Source organism: Pempheris klunzingeri, chromosome 19, assembly GCF_042242105.1.
Source record: "Pempheris klunzingeri isolate RE-2024b chromosome 19, fPemKlu1.hap1, whole genome shotgun sequence".
NCBI classification, from domain to species: Eukaryota; Metazoa; Chordata; class Actinopteri; order Acropomatiformes; family Pempheridae; genus Pempheris; species Pempheris klunzingeri.
The window spans coordinates 5,626,937-5,648,664 of NC_092030.1; the positions used below are offsets into that span (position 1 = coordinate 5,626,937).

General features: G+C 41.9%; 1 protein-coding gene across 1 annotated transcript; it reads right to left on the reverse strand.

Annotated features, from left to right (window-relative positions):
* Window positions 1–6,948: 6,948 nt before the first annotated feature.
* Window positions 6,949–20,938, reverse strand: bnip3lb (BCL2 interacting protein 3 like b). The gene is made up of 6 exons (XM_070850158.1): window positions 20,650–20,938; window positions 16,417–16,648; window positions 14,072–14,150; window positions 13,583–13,686; window positions 12,647–12,796; window positions 6,949–9,397 (listed from the first exon to the last, which is right to left on the reverse strand). The coding sequence occupies exons 1-6, from the start codon at window positions 20,711–20,713 to the stop codon at window positions 9,349–9,351; spliced, it is 678 nt and encodes a 225-aa protein (XP_070706259.1). The 5' UTR covers window positions 20,714–20,938; the 3' UTR covers window positions 6,949–9,348.
* Between the last annotated feature and the right edge of the window lie 790 nt (window positions 20,939–21,728).

The following is a 21,728-nucleotide window of genomic DNA, read 5'->3' on the forward strand; positions in this document are numbered from 1 at the left end:
TGAGTTCTGTATGTTAAACTTATGTCAGTTTGTCATGTTTATCTTTATCATTTACTTATTATATTAGGTTTCAGATTATTGCTACCACTGCCATCACTGCTGCAAATGTCAGCAACTATTTTTCAATAACATTACATATTAATGACTAAATAAGAAGCGATCAAAGCTAAAAAAAATACATATTTAGTTAGGAGTTATTAGGAGTTTAACTCTCTGCTAATCTGCTGTATCAGAACAGTGTGTGTTGTACCCAAACTGCCCTACAGCTGTTATCAGCTTTTGATATGAGTGCTGCTAACTCCTGATTGGTGCACAGGGGAGCGTGACATCACGTTTTTCCGACTGAACCCCGCCCATTTCAAACCAGGAAGAAGCGCCTGGAGAATAAAGAAATACAATAAAAGGAAATATCTCGATATCTAAATAATTAAAGCTGTTCCAACTTTACCAGAAGGGTGTGCACTCGTGTAGGACCCCTCCACTGAACATGAATATTTGATTGTGAAAATAAGTTTCAGGGCCTTTAAATCAGGGTCATGATGGGTTTGTTCACGTTCTAATTAGCCACCAGTTCTGCAGTAAAATGTGAATAAACAGCTGATGAAATAACATTGATCTAGATGTTCTGCAGCCTTTTCCTAAGGACAAGTGGTTGACTTATAAGACAAAGTTATTCCAGGAGGAGAATACAAAGCAGCCGGAGAGATTCTCAGCCCGACAACCCTAAAGTTGTTCTTATCGATGACTTATAGCTGATGAGGAAAGCAATTAGAAACGAGAAATTATTTATTGAACATTATTAAAGGCATTAGGTACAACATATAGGCCTGAGGGATACCTCATTATAAAGTGGTCTAATGTATTTATTTTACTTTTACTGCTGTATTGTATTCATAATTCAGCAGCATCAGACCAGTTTACAGTCTAATATGATGATGCCGTATTGATCCTCATTGGGAGGCTCAGATGTCTCAGCAGCCATATGGAACACATGTAGAATAGAAAAGATACAGAAATTGCTGAATCATAAACAGATCATATCTAGTAGGAATGACATTTTAGTATAATGGACAGATGTCAGCATGGTGGTCTCTGTTTGAGCCTAGAGATTAAAAAAAATGAGTCTTGTGTTAAGCACTGAAGGCATGGACTTTGAAAGGCAAACACAAAATGCAGGGGTAGGAGAGTTTGGAGTTTTGGCCCATATTAAAAGGCATCATATCCCAGCTTTTGTCAGTTCCTTTTTTATAATGTGTCTCCCACTGTTATAGCTGAGGTGTCCCTTTAAATCAACCCAGGTGAAATATTCTGCCTATAAACCTCTGTTCCTAAAAGCTTCCTCTAGTGGGGGGTACAATCCCATTCTGTTGGGGCCACGACTGTTTTACCAGTAAAAACAACTAAAATCTCTCTCCTGTAAGACCGTAAACCTCACTTCACCCAGTTTGATCCTCATATCGATTGTTATCCCTGAAAAATCCTGCACTGCAAACTTCTGCTTAGAACAGTGGTTTCACCACTTTGCAAACTTGACACTTTTTAGCCTCAGACCCTATAAGGTACATAATTCATCTGAGGCTTTTTACTCTCTGCTGTGATACGGTAAAGCACTGCCTGTGTCACTCACAACACTAGCGTGTGCATCTGTAGCCACACTGGAGTTACAGTTGATTATATGCTAAATGTCTTTACTGCGTAAAGGGAGATATGTATTTCCCTGCCTCTGCACTTCTTCTATTCATCAGCACTTCTGTGATTCATCAATCAGCATCCATAACGTGCGGTCCATTGATCATTCACCATTAAGAACATACATTCCACTCCATCAATATGTCAGCAAATACTGACAAGTTACTGAACATTACCTGCACTAGTGGGTTAATGTAGCACAGCTAAACTACAAATCAATCCTTAAGGCCTCTATAACACTTCTTTAATAATTGTTTTTCATGTCCTTCAAGTGTTAAAGCACAGCCCATCAAGTATATCATCAATGCATCAGATTAGAAAATGTTGTACTGTATAAACATGCATCATGAATCTGATGTGAAAATGGTATGTGACTGTTACTGGAGTCTTGTTATTGTATTTATTCGCTTTTGAATATCCACATCATCACATTAAAACAACTTCACAGAGACACCAGAAAATGAAATGTTCTAATAAGCAATAATTACAGCAACATAACAATATTACTATAAACACGAAACAGGCCTTGAATACTATCATACACAGCACACAAGAGCATGAATCAGGTGTGATTAGGTCATCAAGATGTCTTGTACTAACTAATGGGACATGTACATAGTAATATCCTACAGATGCAGATTTATGTTCATGAACTTCCATGATCATGTTGCTCAAAGTAAAGTTAGATTGTCATTGCATCTACATTGATCATATGATTTTTGATGGACACTTTTCAGACATTTTCAGTTGAGCCTCACAGAGAACAGCTGGCTGTGAGGTATAAATAAATCAGTGCTGCATGGTGATCAATAAGAGCAGGCAGAACCAGCTTCCTCTCACACACATAGTTAATTCCTGACTCACATTATAACAGACAAAACCTTTCCTGCACGAGTGGCCACGGAAAACATTTTAGCACTGAGCCCATGTTGGACCAGTTTCCATAACAACGTGGTGGGCAGTAAATGGCTTTGCTGCTACTATTTCCTCTCCCAGTGGGCTGTGAGGGTGTGTGTGTGTGTGTGTGTGTGTGTGAGTGGCTGCGTGTGTGGTCATCTCAGAAGAAGACATAGTCTGACGTCTGACGTGTGAATGTCAGAGATGGATTCTGAAAATGTCAAAGGTGCAGCCACGCCCAAAGGCTGAGACAGCGCACCCACACACCCCTCCTGTTGTTCAATAAAACAAAACACACCCCACCGAGAGCAGAGACGGGGGAGGCCGGGAGGGGGGGGGATAATTAGAGGGCAAAAGTTGGCAACGTGCCCGATAAACAGTTGGAGGAGGCGGAGGGAGAGTCTGGTCTCTGGACAGGAAGGGCACGGTCCTGGCATCCAGGAACAGATGTAGGACAAGTAGTGAGCTCAGCGGTATGAGTGGACTCTGTAATCAGCTGCTCCCCCTGAAAACGTATTTATTAGATTATTGGGCCCGTTCAGTTTACACAGCAGTTTGTCAATCTGAATCAAGTCAATTTAATATGAAGGAAAACAGATCCAAACATCTAAGAAATCAAACCGCAAAAAAGTAAAGATTTGACAAAATATAATAGAACAGAATAGAATAGAAACACCATTCACTTCAGCCTTTTTCCCATCTTTTCTTAGTTCCATTCTTTTCCACCCTGAACACAGATCGATAAACCTGCTAAGCGTTGGGCCCCCACTGAATTGTCTGCAGCTTTTAATCTTCACATCTTGGCCAGAACTTCATTGCAAATGAGGTTTCCAACCTCAGTGGGGTTATTTATTTGGTTAAATAAAAGTTCAATTAAAAAAGAAATGATAGCAAACCAAATGGCACACAGATGAGTTGGGACTTGTTGGGCCCCTGTTGTCTGAGGGCAGCTGCCCACTTTGCTCAGTGGATAATCCAGATTTAACCCTTAGAGTCCAACATATGCATATTAATGTTGTTCAAGTGGTCAGTCGATCCATCGCGTCAATCCAGACTGAAATGGTTCAACAACTATTTCATGCATTGCCTTCAAATTTAGGACAAATATTCATGGTCCCCAGAGTATAAATCCTGGTTGACTTGATCCCTTAACTGTTCCTCTTGCTCCTCATCAGATTCAAGATTTAATTTATACGATACTGCCTAAATACAGCTAATCAAATACCTGCACTTTGTTTTTAGTACTAATTTGCTAATATGCATGCTAAACTAAGATGATGAAAACATCTGAACATCAGCACATTAGCATTGTCAATGAAGCAGCCAACGGTATGGCAGCATGCTGTTGGCTAAAAGAGACAACTAATGTTTCCTTCATGTTCTAAAAGTGCTGTCACATGCATTGTGTCGACTTTCTAAATAAATGACCGAACCATCATCCACCAGAGGAATGGTCCCCCGCTGGTTAGCCGATTAGCTGGTGTGTGCTAGCACAGTGAACATTACTTAGCTTAGATGCTAAACAGTCTGCTCTTGACTTGAAAAACTACAGTTCCCAGCACAGGCGTGCTTACATGGCGTCTCAGTGGTCTGGCTGGCTCTGCTGTCAATCAAACATGCACACCAGCCAACCCACTCAGAGCTATAGAGTTAAAGGAGCATTTCTGATATTTATCCAAGCACCTGTTTTCCTTTTTTTTTTTTTTGAGCGATAAAACATAACTTTCTGTTTCTACTCATCACTTTGAAGCACATCTTATCTGCAGAAAAACTGAGCTTCTTCCTTGTGGGAGACACAAACAAGCAGAAACAAGCAGGAAGAAAGAAAAACAGAACAGGAATAGACATTCATGTCTAATGCTGTATGTGACTGACTTGAAATTGCTTTCACTATACTTTAACACTATGTCTGTCTGCAGTTGTTCCTATTTGTCTGCTAAATAAAGCATGAACACAGCTGATGTTTCACATTCAGACACACACATTCAGACAGCAGTCTGGATTTGCAGACACAGCATCCCAAGGAGCAAATCAGGCACATGACCACTCTGAATTATTACTAATTATTGATGGACTGTCAAGATTCCGACTTGTTCCTCTCTCTCTCTCTCTCTCTCTCCTCATCACACAGTGCGTCTTTATCTGGCAGTGAGAGCTGCTGCAGTGTACTGCTGCTGAATCCTGAGGAGATGAGGAGAAAAGTCTCCTCACCAGAGGGATGGAGACGAAGCCGGCCACCACCCTGTAACCCATGGTAACGCCATCAGCTGCAGTGGGAGGAGCTGCATGTGTCGCTGCTCCTGGATTGGCCAGGAACAGGTGTGCTGAGGTTCCATATAGGGAAGCTGGAGGAGGACTGGAGGAGGCATTGTTAAAGAAGAGCAGGGCTGGGGGGGGGGTACTTTCACATCAGTTACTGTTTACCTGATTAAAACTGTACACAGAGACATAACTAACATTATTCATAGCTTTTTTTCTATGCTTTCTCTTTATTAACTTGGGTTATGCAAACATCTGATATTTATATTTATTGTATTAATGAGGTTAATGAATGAAGTCCATTTGGCACATGCAAACAATCACATCAGCCTCAATCTCAACCAACTGAACATGAGGTGGATTTATGGCATTTTTAGAAGTTTTCACTTCCTTTATTCCTTTTATGATTTCTTCCAGTCATTTAGACTGACTCTTATATTTGGCTCACTGTTCAGCCACCAATTAACGCCTCATTGTTTACTGTTTTACTCATGGCTGCATCCCTTTTAGAACGAGAATAAGAAGCTCATCCCACCTCTAGGGCTGAGTGTGTTTTTAAAGAGCATTGTGCCAATTTCATTCAGCCTTTGGATAACTGAAAATTAGAATACAAAGGAATACTTAAAGGAAAAGTTTGACATTTTGGGAAGAATACTTTTTCTTTCTTGCATAGACTTAAATGAGAGGACATTGAGGACATTTATGTGCTTTGATGTCTGTACACTAAACATGTAGCTGGAGCAGCCAGTGTAGTTAGCATAAAGAGTGGAATCAGCGTGAGTCTGACTTTGTACCGCTTAAACTACCTTGTTTGTATAATCTGTACAGAAATCACTGTGTAAAAAGGATGGAAGGGTTCTGTGCCAGACTATTTCTTACTCTGTGCTGGGTTAAGTAATGTCACTGCTCCCAGCCAAGAAATAACATGTCAATAGAACACACACACAGCTTTCATCTGGATTAAACAAGCAAGATCATGTTAATTAGGGAGCTTTAGACGTGCTGGCAGGCAGACGCTGTTATCTGTAGACAGATCCAGGCTAGCTGTTCTTCATGTGGGCCGTGACAACAATCTGCAGCAAACTGACCTTGGTTCCTTTACAATCAGGCTTTGTGATGGATAAAGCTGCCTTGGTGCTGAATGTGTTTCTGATGGAGGTGCCACACGTCAAACAGAGACATTAATGGACTGATCATCTTTTTTGCAAAGCCTGAATACCTTGCAGCCTGTTGAAGCCAATGGTTATGATGAGAGATTAGTGTAACTGTGGGAAATACTTGTATGTAAATAACTGAAGGCACCAGTGACCGTCAGCACTGCAGAGTGTCTGCCACTGGAGAGCACTGCTTCCTGAGTCAGTGTGTGTGTGTGGGGGGGGTTATCTTGTTGCTCTGGTTTCAAGCAGCTGAAACATTCAGGCCGCACACGGTCAAAGGTCTGATGGAGGAGAGTTCTGCGAAGAACAACCTGGCACTTCTAGAAATGTTGTGCATAATGAGAAGGGCTTTGACTTGGACCTCTATAAAAGCCTCTGAAATGCACCATTTGCCAACATTTCAACCTAAAAAGAATTGTTTTTACTTCTTTACTTAATCTCTTCCTCTGCAGATGCAGTTGTCAAATAGCTAATACCGATTAAAATAAGTTTGAATTTTAGATGCTGCTGCCAAGTTTCAGATTGTAGTCAATTAAATTTTAATGTTAGGCCTTCTGGTCAAACCAAACAAGCATTTCTAACACATTGATCACTCTGATAACTTGTATTATAATAACTGTATCATTATTATATAAAAATGGTGTAATTAAACATGACTGAATAAAGAATTAAAATTATTGGTGAAAGGCTTTAAGGATTACACATTTAAACATCAGCAAAATGGGAATTTTAATTACAGGGGTCATTAAATTTAGAGCAGCATCTGGCAAAATAAGATGTCATGTAGCAGCACGGCTAAAATCCTTAATTTGTTACTAATCATATTACAAATTTAATTAATTACAATGAATCTCACAGCAGTAATAAATCATCACCTGTGGGGTACAAGTCTGAAACTAATTTATTCAGAGCTGTCAAAATGCAAAAGGCACACTCAGTGACCAGCTTCATTCAGGTAATCTTTAATGACAAAATGTTTATCAATTTTTCCAATGTAGTGGGAAAAAAGAAGAATCAAAGCAAATGCGTCATTACAATAACTACTGTTAGACCATCGTAGTCTGAGGGAAATCCCTTTCCACACCTTCCATTTCCTATTCACATTAGGCCCTGCCATCAACAATAGGGGTTTTGTTTTCACGCTTTTAAACACGATCCGTGTCAAACTTGACTCCCGCGCTGTGCGTTCACAATCTTTCTGCAACATCAGGAAAAAAAAAAACAAAGAAAAAAAAAAACAACGCACAAACCAGACAATTCAAAAACAAGCCAAACGGGAAAGAACAATCCAAAATATTACTGTCAAACGCCGCATGTACAAACACAGGCAGAGACACATATCACACAAAACAACAGTGCAGTATCTCTGTGGCTGAAATGGTCGTACCGCAGTAGTATTTTCTCCACATAGTTTGTTTTATAGTTGTGACGTACGTTGATGATTTAAAACTTTGTCACAGCTCATACAAGTCTACTCTTTTCTTCCTGTGTGACACTGATGTGCAGTTAATCAAAATCACTGAGCATTTTTTTTGAAAAGGCAACAAAGCAACATCTGTCTTTGTCATCAGGCAACAGTCTCATAGTCTCATCTCTTTCTGTCAAAAATGCCATCCCACAAACTCCATGTAAAGGTAGTATAATGTTCACAACTCTGTTCAAAGTGTTGATTTACTCCTGAATAACTGAAATATCACATCTCCAGGAATGTTTTTACTTCTGGCTGGGATGGGTCTGCATATGCAACACACTTGCATGTCCTGCAGAAGTAAAGAATTACTGAATCTGAACTTCTAAATCAAATAATATTCAATGCAGGTGCAAAGTCCAACCTCAGAGATACTGCAGTGAAGCCCACGTCTGATATCTAGCCTTTCAATCATGCAGTGGACCTGACTGGACATGCTACTCACGCACCTGTGTTTACAGAGCCTTGTTAGGTGAAAACAAACCTCCTTTCAGTCGATTAGAAATGTGCTGCATGTCTGGGACCTTCTTCCTGTCCACAGTCAGAACAACCCTGGACTCAGTTCCCTTCATGCACAGCTTGTTTTGTGGACATTTTGGCAAATGTGTTGGAGTGTTAGCCTGCGGGGCTGGCTACCGCTGGACACTTTTCCTCAAAAATCACAGCTTTAAAGGCAATCCTAATCCAACCATGTATGCCATTTATCGAAATTAATTGCTTCAAATTAAATTTCTATCTTTCCTGAAATACTTTCTTTAAATAAAATTACTCAAATCCTCAAAACAAATGTCAATAAAGCAAGTTCTCTTCATTTCAAATCTCGCATTTTTTGGTAGCTAATCCTGAACAGTCAGCAGAGTACCATGTTATATCCAACCCAAAGCGGAGTAAAAGTGGTAACCAGCTGTACGATATGTTTCAGACAGACCAGGAGGCTCGCTGGGAGGATAACGACTGTTCGGACAGACGGCTGAACCTTTCTGGGCAGTACACCGCCATTACCCAAGACCCAACCACAAAATACTGTTAGTGTACACATTGAGAGGGACACGCTGCCTGCACACATCCACATCCTGGTTTCCAGTTATTGTCACTTTGCAAAATATTCATTCAGGTGCAGAATTGGATAGATTCATTTCTAGTCTCCAAGTGAAAAAAAAAAAGGCAATCCCTCCCGTCTGGCAGACAGCCATAAACTCCCCCAGTGCAATTCATGAGGGCTTGTGGTTTGGGATGGCCTCTATAGTAACTCCTTTCATCATTCCAACTTCTCAATAAACTACCACTGTCGTAAAATAAGTCTTAAAAAAATTACCTTAAGAAAATGAACAAAATGGCTACTTTCAAAAAAGGCATGATAACTTTTTCAGTTCGCATAGCCGACTCTGAATTTGGGCGAACCCTTTCGAGATTCAGTGTTGGGCTACTCACGAGGGTGGCACAATCTGTGGTCATTTCTCAAACAGGACAGCCGTTGGTGTCACATGATCAAAGGGAGCTGGGACAGCGCGCGTGGTAGAAGAGTTTGGTTCGATGCTGTGACCCTCCCCGGAAACCCATCCATTAGAAACACTAATTTGACCTTATTCGTTGTTTGAAAAGCTTTTACAAATGAGTGGGGGATAGAAGGGGGGAGAAAGGGGATAATCTACAGACAGTCAGAGAACAGCGATCAAGGAAAAAAAAGGTGGGGAAGGAGGAGAGGGAGGAGGAAAGGTAGATGCAGTCCTCCTGAGAACATGTCATATCTCAGGGATGACGAGGGGAAGCGGGGGGCAGGCGGGACAGAGGAGGGAGAGACGGCGTTCTTTTTACGACAGCAAAACTTTCTCCAAACACTCGCGGCCACTTCTCAGGCACTTTTCCTCAGTTTCAGGTTCAGAAAGAGCTGGCGGGTGGCGTGGTCAACCTCTTTCCGATGTAGACTCTGTTGAGAAGAAAGGTGCACAAACCAGGAGCAGGTTACAGATCATCTCATGGCAGTATGTAAATGTCTCTAGTAAGCTGAGAAATGACCAACTGTACTGGTGTGCTCACTGCACATGTACATACATACTGAGCAAAAGTGTGTGAAGAAATGCTCTCAAGTAAGAATGTTTCCAAAAATATAAAATGTCATTGTTTATTGTTACCAAGTTACAAAATGCAAAGTGAGCGAACAGAAGAAAAATCTAAATCAAATCAGTATTAGGTGTGACCACCCCTCGCCTTCAAAACAGCATAAAGTCTTCCAGGGACACTTGCAGAGGGTTTATGAAGGAACTCAGCAGGGAGGTTGTTCCAAACATCTCGGAGAACTAACTACAGATCTTCTGGGACAGACTTGATGATGTTGAGATCAGGGCTCTGTGGGGGCCACACCATCACTTCCAGGACTCCCTGTTCTTCTTTACACTGAAAATAGTTCCTAATGACATTGGCTGTATGTCTGGGGTCATTGTGCTGCTGCTGAATAAATTTGGGGCCAATCAGATGCATTGAGGACACCAGTAATCCTGATCAAATCCCCCAACTCCATTTGCAGCCCAAAACATGTAAGGAACCTCCACCATGCTTCACCGGTGCCTACAGACACTCTCCAGTCCTTCAGTGAACAAACTGCCTTCTGCTGCAGCCAAATATATCAAATTTTGACTCATTTTTCTGCACCCCAGTTCCTATGTTTTCGTACATAGTTGAGTTTCTTGGCCATGTTTCCACGTCAGAGGTCTGGCTTTTTGGTCCCAATTCTTCCATGAAGACCACTTCTGTCCAGACCACACTTCTCTGGACGGTAGATGGTGTACCTGGGTCCCACTGGTTTCTGCTAGTTCTGAGCTGATGGCACTGCTGGACATCTTCTGATTTTGAAGGGAGGTAAACATATTGCGTCTTTCATGTGCTGCATCTACAGTCCTTAACGTTGCCCGTTTCTTTGTGCTTCTTCAAAAGAGCTTGAACAGCACATCTTGAAACCCCCCCTCTGCTCTGAAATCTTTGCCTGGGAGAGACCTTGCTGATGCAGTATAACTACCTTGTGTCTTGTTGCTATGCTCAGTCTGAACATGATGACCTGTGACATGAAACTGTCCTCACCTTGGTAGCAGAGTTTGGCTTTTCCTCCCCCAGTTTTAATCCCTCTACACAGCTGTTTCTGTTTCACTTAATGACTGTGTTTCAACCTACATATGAAATTGATGATCATTAGCACCTGTTTGGTATAACTGGATAATCATACACCTGACTATGATACTACTAAATCCCTGACTTAGTGCAAGTGTACCTGGAAGAATTGATGCTGTTTTGAAGGCAAAGGGTGGTCACACCAAATACTGATTTGATTTAGATTTTTCTTCTGCTTGCTCACTTTGCATTTTGTAAATCGATAAAAATAAACAATTAAATTAAGCATTCTTACTTTACAGCATTTCTTCACACCTGCCTAAGACTTTTGTTCAGTACTGTACATCCTTGTCAGTGTCGTAGGCTACAGAAAAGCTTGGACTCTGAGTAGATAGATAAATAGATTAATATTCATGGTCATGTTTTACTACATCAACTGCAAAAAATAGTATTGCGTGAGCATGAGATAAAATTAGCCTTGATTAATTTGTGTGCGTATTTTGATTAAGTCCTGAACATGGCTGTTTGCAGGACGTCTGTGTGACAGCTGGTGCTGAGAATAGTCTGTATTTCAGGTCTGTTGTGCTGGCTTCTCTCGTATGCATGAATTAATCAAAATGTGACCGCAAATTGTATTTTGTGCAGTGTAGTAAACGTGCACTCAATAGATATTTTTTCTCTCTATGGCCACCACGAGGTTCTGTAGAAATTAATGAGAAATCATGAAAAGAACTCCATCGGAGCTGCTTTTGTTATCAGTGTCTTGTGTATTGTTGATAAAAATGCAAACAATTCACCTTGTGTAGGTTTGTTTCAATGACATGCAACACAGAAAACAGGTTCACAAGCTCCTCTGCCTTTACTCCTTTCTCTGGTGTCCACCTTCACACTGAGCTAACTCACTTACTTGTTAACATCCACCAAATGATTTGCATTCTGTATTCCTTGTCTATCTTGTGAAATAAAGTATTACACAAATGTGCTCTGTTGCAACTTGACATGATATGGTTTTTGAAGTTGAAGGCAATGGATAACACCAGTAGTTCACCCATAATACTGACCTGATTTCTTTATGTGGATAGCGCAACAGATTTTTAACCAAAGCAAAAATGGGAGTTTAATTCCATACTTATGTCTTTGTAAATTAACAGACGTATTGGGCATTTTACAAATAGCAAAACAGATCCCTACAATGTTTATTTCATAGTTGGCATTTAATATCTATAGTATCTTGCGTAGAAGTGATATTAGAATATCAAAGATCATACAGATTTGACAGCTGATATCAGCTGTAACTGATGCAGTCTCTACGCAGAAACTAAAAAAAACACCAAAACCCAGTATAGACTAACAGCCAACTCTAAAAGTTGTTAATAAAGAGGATTATGAATGAGATTAAAACAAACAGGAACACCAACAATAAAACCATTAGCCCCTTTCTCATAAACATCTTAATAAACAACAGTTAGAATTCAGCGAGAACGCCACAGTGACTTATTATGTAACTGTATAAACCCCAGAATGGCCAACAGGGATGCTGTGATTACAATGGGTTTGTTAATGACACTCACTGCATATCAGATCACATACGAGAAAAGACTGCCGTCTGAGGTATCACCGCTGTGACATTATCTGATTGAGGAGCCAGGATTAGTGCTACATGCGTTATCACACGCAGAAAGTGCTCCTGGGAGTGTCGGCGCTCGCTATGAGGCAGCAGGTGTGCAGCCTTTCAGTAAGCAGCTGCTCTGCCAGTTTGTCAGACAGATAGGATGGAGGGAGGGAGGGAGGGAGGGACACAGCCGACTAGTTTTTGCGGCCATGCAGCTCCCCCTACTGGTGTTTAGCTGCACTATCATTAAAACTGAAAGGAATTCTGTTGTTTTATAATATACAGGTGGCAGCAAAATCTGGGCACAAATTGTTTTCCATAATAATAGTGTGACAATAATATCAATAACCAATCATTCAATAAGATTAAACGCTGGCATGAAAATAAGCTTTTGAATACATTCACATGCCTTAAAAGGCTTGATGTGATTGGACAGGTGATCTGTGGCGGTGTCTTTCTTACCCCAGGCCCAGTGCGAGGATGTGTGATAGCAGCAGTGAGGGAATGAAGACTTTGAGGAACTCAGCGGAGAAGATGCCCCCTTTCTTCATGGCGCCAGTCTTCCTCATGCTGAGAGTAACTGAGCGTCGAGGGTGGCGGAAATGAAATTCCCTGCACAAATCAGTCACATAAGACACACGGCTCTTCATCAACAACTTGGCAGATTAAAATTAAATTTGCCCCCAAACATCTATTGTTGAAGCCAGTCACTTATCTCTAACTCATCAACATTTTTTGGTGTATGCTTCTCAAATGAGACAATTTGCTTTGTTTTCTGTCTTCAAGTCACTGCATAGGGACATCCTAAAGTCAGTCTTTAATCTAAGGAGTCATTACAGGACCTCTTCAGAGGACTTCAGCAGTCAGTTACGGTGACTGCTGCTTGAACAGATGGAAAAGGAGGAACCCGTTTTTATTCCAGGCCTCATCCCATTTCTGTTTGAGCCTTTGGCAACATGAGGGCTGCTGGATATGTTGGCAATCATACAAATACACACCTCTAACACTTATTAATGCTGCAAGCACTTGGTAGACTGGCTTTGAAAAAGCTTCAGGTTTTATGAGTCATGAGAGGATGGGTGGATCTTTCCAAACCATGTCATAATGTTATTGGGTAACACTTTTGTGTTATGTGCAGCAATGAGTCATTAGTTTCCCCCCATTTTGATATAAAGTGTAATGTAAATTATTTTCTGACAGATATTTGATATATGAATACATAATGGGAAAGTAAAAACAGAACCCAAACACAGACCCAGCAAAAATAGCAAATTAACTGTTTTTCCTTTCATAGAACAGCATTATTGCTGTATTCACTGACCACTTGCGCAGGGAAACCAAGCGTGTGTTCACTTGCCATGGAAACGTGATGCTACTGTTTACTGGGTTGAGACTTACTTGGGGGGAATGTTTTCCGGTCGACTAGACCAGTCCGCAACCCAGTCTGCGTCCTTCATCAGGATGTCCATGTCCCTCTCCTTATCCAAAACGTCCTCTTCTGACTAAACACACACACACACACACACGTAATTTAACAACCCTGGCCTTCAGGCTTAATGTCCAAGATGATCAGTCTTTCAAGACAAGCAAGGCATGTTCTGTGTGTTCATGCATGTGTGTGTATGTCACGGACATAAAGACTCACTCTCAAATCATTTTTAACAGAAGAAAAAAATGACAGTGATCGAAAGACAAAAAGAGTGAAGAAGAGGAGTGAAAGTAATGGTGACAAGGCATGCCATGCAAAACAAACGCTGGGTGTGGCGGCCATCTCCATGGAAACTAAAGGCAGGCAGCAGTTGTCATTCTCGTGTACACAAACCACTTCAGGGCCAGTGGTTGTGGTTGCCATGGCAACAGACTGATGGAGAGCACACAGGCTCTTACTTGGCTGTCTCTTCTGCCGGTCAAGTCTACATCAAAGATGATCTGTCCGTCATCCTGGGGACTGTGGGGCCGTGGAGGGCTGTGGGCAGAGTCACAAAGGACGAATCAGAGGCAAAGCCACAAACTCATGACTCCGTATTGAGCTCCATATCATGCTGGAGTTAGCAGGCTTCACACCATGGAAACCATTTGTTTCTGATTGACTGGCGAATAATGAACAATCACTCCAGATCAGTGTACAAGGGATATTAACCTACAGGTAACCATAGCAACAGTGCTTTAGGTATCTGTAAGTTTAGCCAACTACTAAAATAAAATGTATGATCATTTCAACATAGCTTCTCTCTTTTTGCCTTGGGCGCACGGTCATGTATTAGTGCTTTGTATCTTAATATCCAAGTTATTTGGTTTGATCTTTTACTTGATTTATATGTGGATATACAAAATGCATTGAGTCCACAGGATAACACAGCACAACAGTTTTTTTCCTCAATACGGTCTCAAGATGCTGGAAACAGAAAGCCTAAAGCATAATATATGCCTGCCCTCCAGTTATATACGTCTGTTCTGTGTGAAGATATGGATTTCATTTAATGTTGCTATATTTTATTTTGTTGTTAATTACAAAAACTAAGGACTAATTTGTACATTAAACTGTATGTAGAAGACAGTAATTACAAAAATAAGTAATTTTCCTTTATGTTTCACTCATATCTTATGACTTCATGCTCATCGAGTGTTCATTAAAGATTCAGAGCCTCATGCATGGATGTGAAAGGCGTTTGGCTTTCCATCTAATTCCACTACACCTCGGCAAGGACAGTACACAACATCTGCCACTCCTTTAGCCAGCAGTTAAGTCCTGCTGCTCCTTTACTGACCTCTGATGAATTGTGGAGTGTGCATCTTAGAATGACAAGTAAAGAAAACATTTTCCCAATTAAATGAGTAGCAGGACACTGGGTTGTTCTACGTTTGCCATGTTGATGTTTGCGTTCCTGCTTGTTTCAGAGCAGCCTGTTGATACAGTGTCCTTCTCAAACACTCACAACCATCCTCAGGTGACTCACTGACAGCTGACTGCCCTGCCCGGCTCTCTGATAAGCTCCGCTTTATTACAAGCTCGAGGGCAACATGCGAGCACATGATGCAGCTGGGAGTGAAAGGGTCAGGACTTTTCTAACATGCTCAATAAAATGAGAGGCACGCTGTGAGAGGAGACGTCACTTTATTTTCTGGTGCCAGCGCAGCTCCTGAACAGCTGTCAAGTCGAAGCTGACTCAACATGTTGACAGTGACATCGTGAAAGAGAAGCCACTCCTCATTTATGGGCTGATTTTCACAGGAGTTTAGTCACATTGCTTCTAAAAGCCCTTGTGTTAAAGACCTCGATCAGCAGCTAAACAGCCATCTGGACATGAAGGCTGAACAGTTATACCATCAGTCAGCCTACTCCAGACTGCTGTTTTCTCTGCATTTGTGCTATACAACAATTATTGATTTTTTTAAAGAAAAAAAAGACCTAGATTTTGTTTTTAATGAGCAAAATCAAGATGATGTTTCTGTGGAATTTATGTCCCCACACACCCAAAAGTTATTGAGTTTCCTGCTGCAAAAAAACAGGACACTTTTCATTGGCTGTAAATCAAATGTAACATCTGAGGCAGTCTGCTCTAAACTGAGAGAAAGAAGAGAGGAACATTGGTTAGGCCACGTGGCCTCAGTCTTCCACAACAATAAACACGGTCTTGTATGAACCCAATAACTCATGACTTTCTTTGAACAATCGTGGTGGAAATTCCCAGGCCTTCATCTTACTTAAGTGTTAAGCAGATTAGGAAATCTATCAGCCTTTTCACCTAAACCTGTAATATCTAATGAGTTTCAGAGTTAAAGGGAGATTAGTTTGCTTTCTACATATGGCTTGTTGCATTTCTAAATACATATTCCTAACTTTGTTCTATGCTGCTTTTTATGTAGTCTTATTATACAAGCATTTAACAGTGTACTCTAATAACTTTGTCAGATTCATGATGGACTATTGGAAAAAAAGGATCAATACAGCACAACCAGATTGTCTTTATCATTCCACACATTCTTCTTCCTTGTTAAGACCTGGTGCCTACATTACCCTCTATGTCACTTGACTGCAACAGTTCAGTTGGAGAGTGGGGTTTGTTCTGCTGGTAGCAGTTCATGTGGCCTCGAGCCAATACCCTCAAGAGGAGATGAGGAGCGGGCTATGGGGTAAACTCACTTCTTTCTAACTCCACCCGACCAGATTTTTTTTATTTTCAAATTTGTAGTACTTCACTACCCCTTTAGGAGAGCCCTTTTAACACTACCTGTCGCAGGAGGAGTTGCTGCGGCTCGATTCGTGCTGGGCGTCCAGCAGGATCTTCTCCATGTCGCCATTGTGGATCGAGGATGAGGACGGGACGTGCTCCAGCCCTCCCACCATGGCTTCCTCTTCCTCCACCTGAGGGAGGGGCAGCAGGCCCGGGGCTGGACCGTGTGCGGAGGGTGACTGGGCTGATCCAGCTGTGCCTCTGTTCATTTCCAACTCCACCCAGGACCCTGTGGGAGGAAACGGACAACTTTCATTCACTCACCTCTGTCAATGCTGCCAAGGTTTTTTTAAGATGATTTTTTGTGCAGGTTAGGAGATAGGAAGTGTGGGAGCTAAATGTGAACTGTCCAGCTAGGAATCAAACTGGGGACTTGCTGCTCTGGGCTCAGTCAGTGTGGCATGCACCCTAACCATTTAGCTGCTCGGTCGCACAATGTTTAGGTTTTTAATGAGTTTCACAAAAAAAACATTTTCACCCAGAGTTTATGTCCCCTCCCACACACCCAAAACTTTTAATTCCTGCTGCAGAAGACACTGACCACCACAGTTTATTATACAAAGTCCTCTAGCAACAAGGGGATTAAAAAAGATGTATACATAAGATGCATTCCAAGCAGTATTACTTAAATTCTGTTTACACCTAGTTTTTATATTACTGTTTTTTTTAAACACAGAAAGTAACTCATGGACTTCTTTTTAAAATATATATGAAATAAATATAGGGTAAAATGTCAGAAACTGGCACAAGCTCTTACATTTTGGGTATGGCAGTCAACTGTTCTACAAAAAAGTGCTATGACTGATTTTATGTAAAAGAGCGGGGCTGCACGAGTACATTACAACATAAATATTAGACATCATAAGGTGTTTCTTAGTTTAGACACGTCCGGATAAAAGTGTGAGGATCTCCTGATAAGACGGACCCAGTGGAAAGTCATGTCAATAAACTAATGAGCCAACATCCTGCTCAGGGGGATCTGAAATGCCCCAAGGAGCAGGCTATTTGCTTACACTGGCCAATAAAATCATGAGTGTGCAAATGGGATGCGTCATTTAGCTATGTCCTATGTCCTTTGTTTTGGTTACCACTTTTTGGTAACATTCCCAGAATTAAAGTCTGCCTGTGCCTCTGCAGCAGGGGACAATGCACTGCCAACCTATTCTTATGTTTTAGTTCAGCTATTGATGTTCATTTTTCACTATGTGTGCCTTTGATCAAAAGCTTTGACTAATAATTTCACTTTGGATGATCAAGGCACTCCCAATAATAAGGCTTTATGAGGTGTTTTGGACTGCCATAGCAGGAAAAGCACAGGTAAAAGTAACACTGTTAATGCACTCTGTTACACTCATGTGTCCCAGTAAGTCTGGACAGTGAGCAAATATGCACAATAACTGAACCCTGAAACGGACACACCTAAATGGAATGCAACCATCACAGAAATGCTTTTGCTGCTATGACATGTTAAAATGTCTGCAGTGAAAAAGCCTAGAATCGTGTTGAATAATCAGAATAAACTTAAGTTTTGGTGAAGTCTTATTTTTACAGAGAGAACAGAAAAAGAAGAATATAGTTGGAGCCTTTTCCCCAGCAGACAGGAACGACATTGACTTGTCATAGCAGAACAAGCACAGGTGGAACCAATGAGATTAATGGTGGCTCTTTTCAATTTTTAGCATCCTGGTGAGCCAGCATTCACAATACAGATGAAAACTGGCACACCTACATGGATTTGCAGCCATAATTAATGTTGTTAATTGCACCTGTCCTTTTCCTGTCATGTCATGTTGAAAAAAATGGGATTGACGGCTACAGGGTGTTAAAGAAGCAACAGAACTCCCACCTGGTGTAGCAAAAAGGCATTTATACAAAAGCCCAGGAAGATGAGAGGGATGAGAAAGAGAGGAAAGCTGTCAAAATGATTTGCTCCTCCTAAACCGGGAAGGGACAACAAGACGGACAGCCTGAGCCTGTCAGTCAAAGACGTTCAAGAGTAAAGCTCTATTTACTGCTGTGTGATGAAAGGCCAGTCCAGTAAATGCCTGCCAGCGTTATGTGCTGTGGTTTCTTGTAGACCTTGACTGTGATATATGACGCTCCTCATTTGTACGTGAGCTCCGGCATGGACTGGCAGCTGAGGCGGCACTGCATGTCAGAGCTGGGTTACAAATATAGAGGAGGGGCAGGTTAGCAAGGGCAAGAATTTGAGAGTGAGGGGTGAAGGATTTCAAGGAAAAAGCACTTTCTCCTTCGTTGCTTGTCAAAATAAAAAAGGGGAGGGCAAACCGAACAGGTCACGTAACCACCCCATAACATTAAGTAAACACCATGTTCACATGGGTGTTAAGGGGGTTGAATTTCAGTTCAGGCATCAGGCCAGTTACACCCCCTACCTAAATGATGTACACACAACCCCCCCCCCCCCCCCCCCCCCCCCGAACAGGCCTCGACTCAGCACTCGTACTCATCCTGCAGATTACGCGGTGGACTGTGAGCCAAGCTGCTGTCGACAGCCCATTGTCTCCGCTCCGTGGACTAAAACCACACTGCCATGGCGCTGGCGCTCCCGAACATTCTGGCCACAGAGCAGTTATCAGCTGTTGGGTGGGTTTAGGGGACACCGACACGAGGTGACCTCTACTAATGCTGAGGTTCAGACAGCAGAGAATGCCTGAAGATCCCAGGTACTAGATAGATATGTTTATGACGCTGGTGTGAGAGCTCCAGGAAATGCCAAAAATAACATAGTCTCAGATAACAGAGCACACTGCTGGCCACCGCATCTGATAAGTGGAAGGTCTTATAGTCCCTAAGGCTGTGTCTCAGCATGTACTGGCACAGTCTAATATGTCCTAGTGCACAAATGCCACCAATAAAATCTGCTGTGAATTTTATGCTTCTTGTGACTCACTCAGATGTATTCACGACCACTGTGTTTACCATCAAAAATTGTGCTGAGTTAATGTTATGGTTGCAAGGGATTATGAGGCCTCAGGCAAAATAAAGAAAAATATGTCCTTTTCTGGTGTTTTTCCTGTTATTGGCGTACCATGCAACATTCTTCAAGATACAATATTTATTCAGTTGGACAGCTCTAGGATACACAACGGAACTACCACATTTGAACATAATGACAAAACTGTCTCAGATATAAAAGCAACTCTGCTTGCTTTTATATCTCTTATAATGGGGGAAGATATATCCTTACATGCTGTTGATAACAGCTGTAAACCAGGGTAGAACATTATTGCCAACCACCAGCCAAATGCTTGCAACTTGCTTTCTCCATGGGCCATTTTTAAAGGGTGACATCCATCACAGGCTATCCGATCCGGTTAAAAAAATAAAAATAAAAATAAAAATTGTGTGTCTCTTAAAATAAGAGGGATGGCTGGAAAGTTTGATTCCTGTCCAGACTGTGGCTTTGAATTGACCAGCCTCCGTGTTCCTACAGTGCTTTCCCCATCTTCCTCATGTCCAAAACGTCTGTCACTGTGGCCATAAATAGTATGTCAAGTCATGCCAAGTCATAGTGTGGTAAAACTTAAACCACAGCAGCTTTCTCAACAAGCCCCTGAGTGTAATAAACATGCCTTTGTTTACGTCTCTAACAGCCTGTGCACGTCCTACACGTAGCCTATCCTATTTCGACATGTGAATGTTCAAGTGATACATTTCATGAAATAATGTAGTGGAAAATGCTATTTATTGCTACTCCAGTTGGTGCAAAATAGTGCCAAGGAATAAATAGAATGGAAGAAAATTCTATTTGTATGTTGAAAACCTGAAAATAATATACATAGAAGGATAAAGGAGGTTGTAAATGTTAGATATATACGCTGGTTTCTGTTACTTGTAAAGATTTAACTGCCTGTTCAGTACAGCAACTACGTGTAAATTGCCAAAAAAAATAAATTATCTGCCCCCATTTCTGACTACTTCCATATCGCCTTGTTGACAATACTTAAACCCACCTCCCAGTCGCCATCTGGTTCGCTGATTGGCTTACTCGCCTGTCAGTCAAGCGTGTCGAAACGCTATTGGTGCCAACACACGGAACATAGCGTTCTTACTTAACCCCTAACGATGTGGCTTCACGGCATCTTTAATGAGTAAAAACACACAATAAACTTATTATAAAAGCACACAGTTACCCCGGCACGTTCCCCACAGAGCAAACGCACTGGGGGCCGTTCAAGTCCAGCAATGAGGTAACATTTAGCTCACCGTGTAGCCCGGGGTCTCCGTTGTTGTCTGTAGAAGTAGCGTCAGCGTTAGCAGCGTCGGACATGGTTATGCCTGGTGAGCAGGGCGGGTAAAAGGGCTCGAGTCAGTGCAGAACGCGCACCGCCTTATCTGCACACATTCAGACGTGCGATAGTACAAGTGCCCCCAGTCGCTTTCTGCCCCGTTTCTCAGAGAGCGGCTAGCTAAGCTAGGCTAAGCTAATGCACCGCTGCGGTTTTGTTTCCGTCCGTCTCGTTAGTCTGGGAGCAGCAGCCGCGAGCCGCTCAGACCCCCCATCAGGAGCTGGCTGATGACGTCAGACTGTCCCGTTGATAACAAAAGGGGGGAGAGCAACTCCAGTTACATAACGAGCAAAAACACACACACACACACCCGGTTACATGCATGGACCACTAGCATCGATTATGAATCGGAAGTCAAAGTCTAAATTAAAGCTGCAAGCAGCGTTGAAGGATCCTCGCACCTTTGTGCATGTCGGGGTGGGCGGCGGCTTCGTCCTGTTGCCGGACACCGACCCTTCCATGCGGCTCAGAATTTTCATGTATTTCGGACAGTGCATCAAGGAGTTACATGTCACTACCTGTGTCTCCTATATGGCGTTAGAGAACAGCCACTAATTGCATCCTATATTTCAGCATATGAAGTGTTGACTACACTGTGAAAATTTCATGCAAATCAAATGATCATTGGCACAAAAGTCTTACTTCCTGTTGTCACTAGGTGGCGCAGTGACTGCAGTCACTAATTGTCATGTAGATGTCTTCTTATTAATCATGACAAGTTTGGAACAGATTGGATAATGTACACTGAAGATACAGCAATTTCCTGTTTCATGGCGAACATAGCGTCGCCACGGTGACAACGTTTGACGAAACCTCAAAAGCTTCATAAGTGAGCATCATCCACGTCTTGGGAATGTTCGGACCAAATTTGAGGTGGCTGTGGTTAACCTGCTGAGAGAGAGACGTCTGAGAATAAAACATGCACTTCCTCCTGCCACTAGGTGGCGCTATGACTATGGTTCAAAATTGGCATGTACATGTCTTCAGAGCCAAACA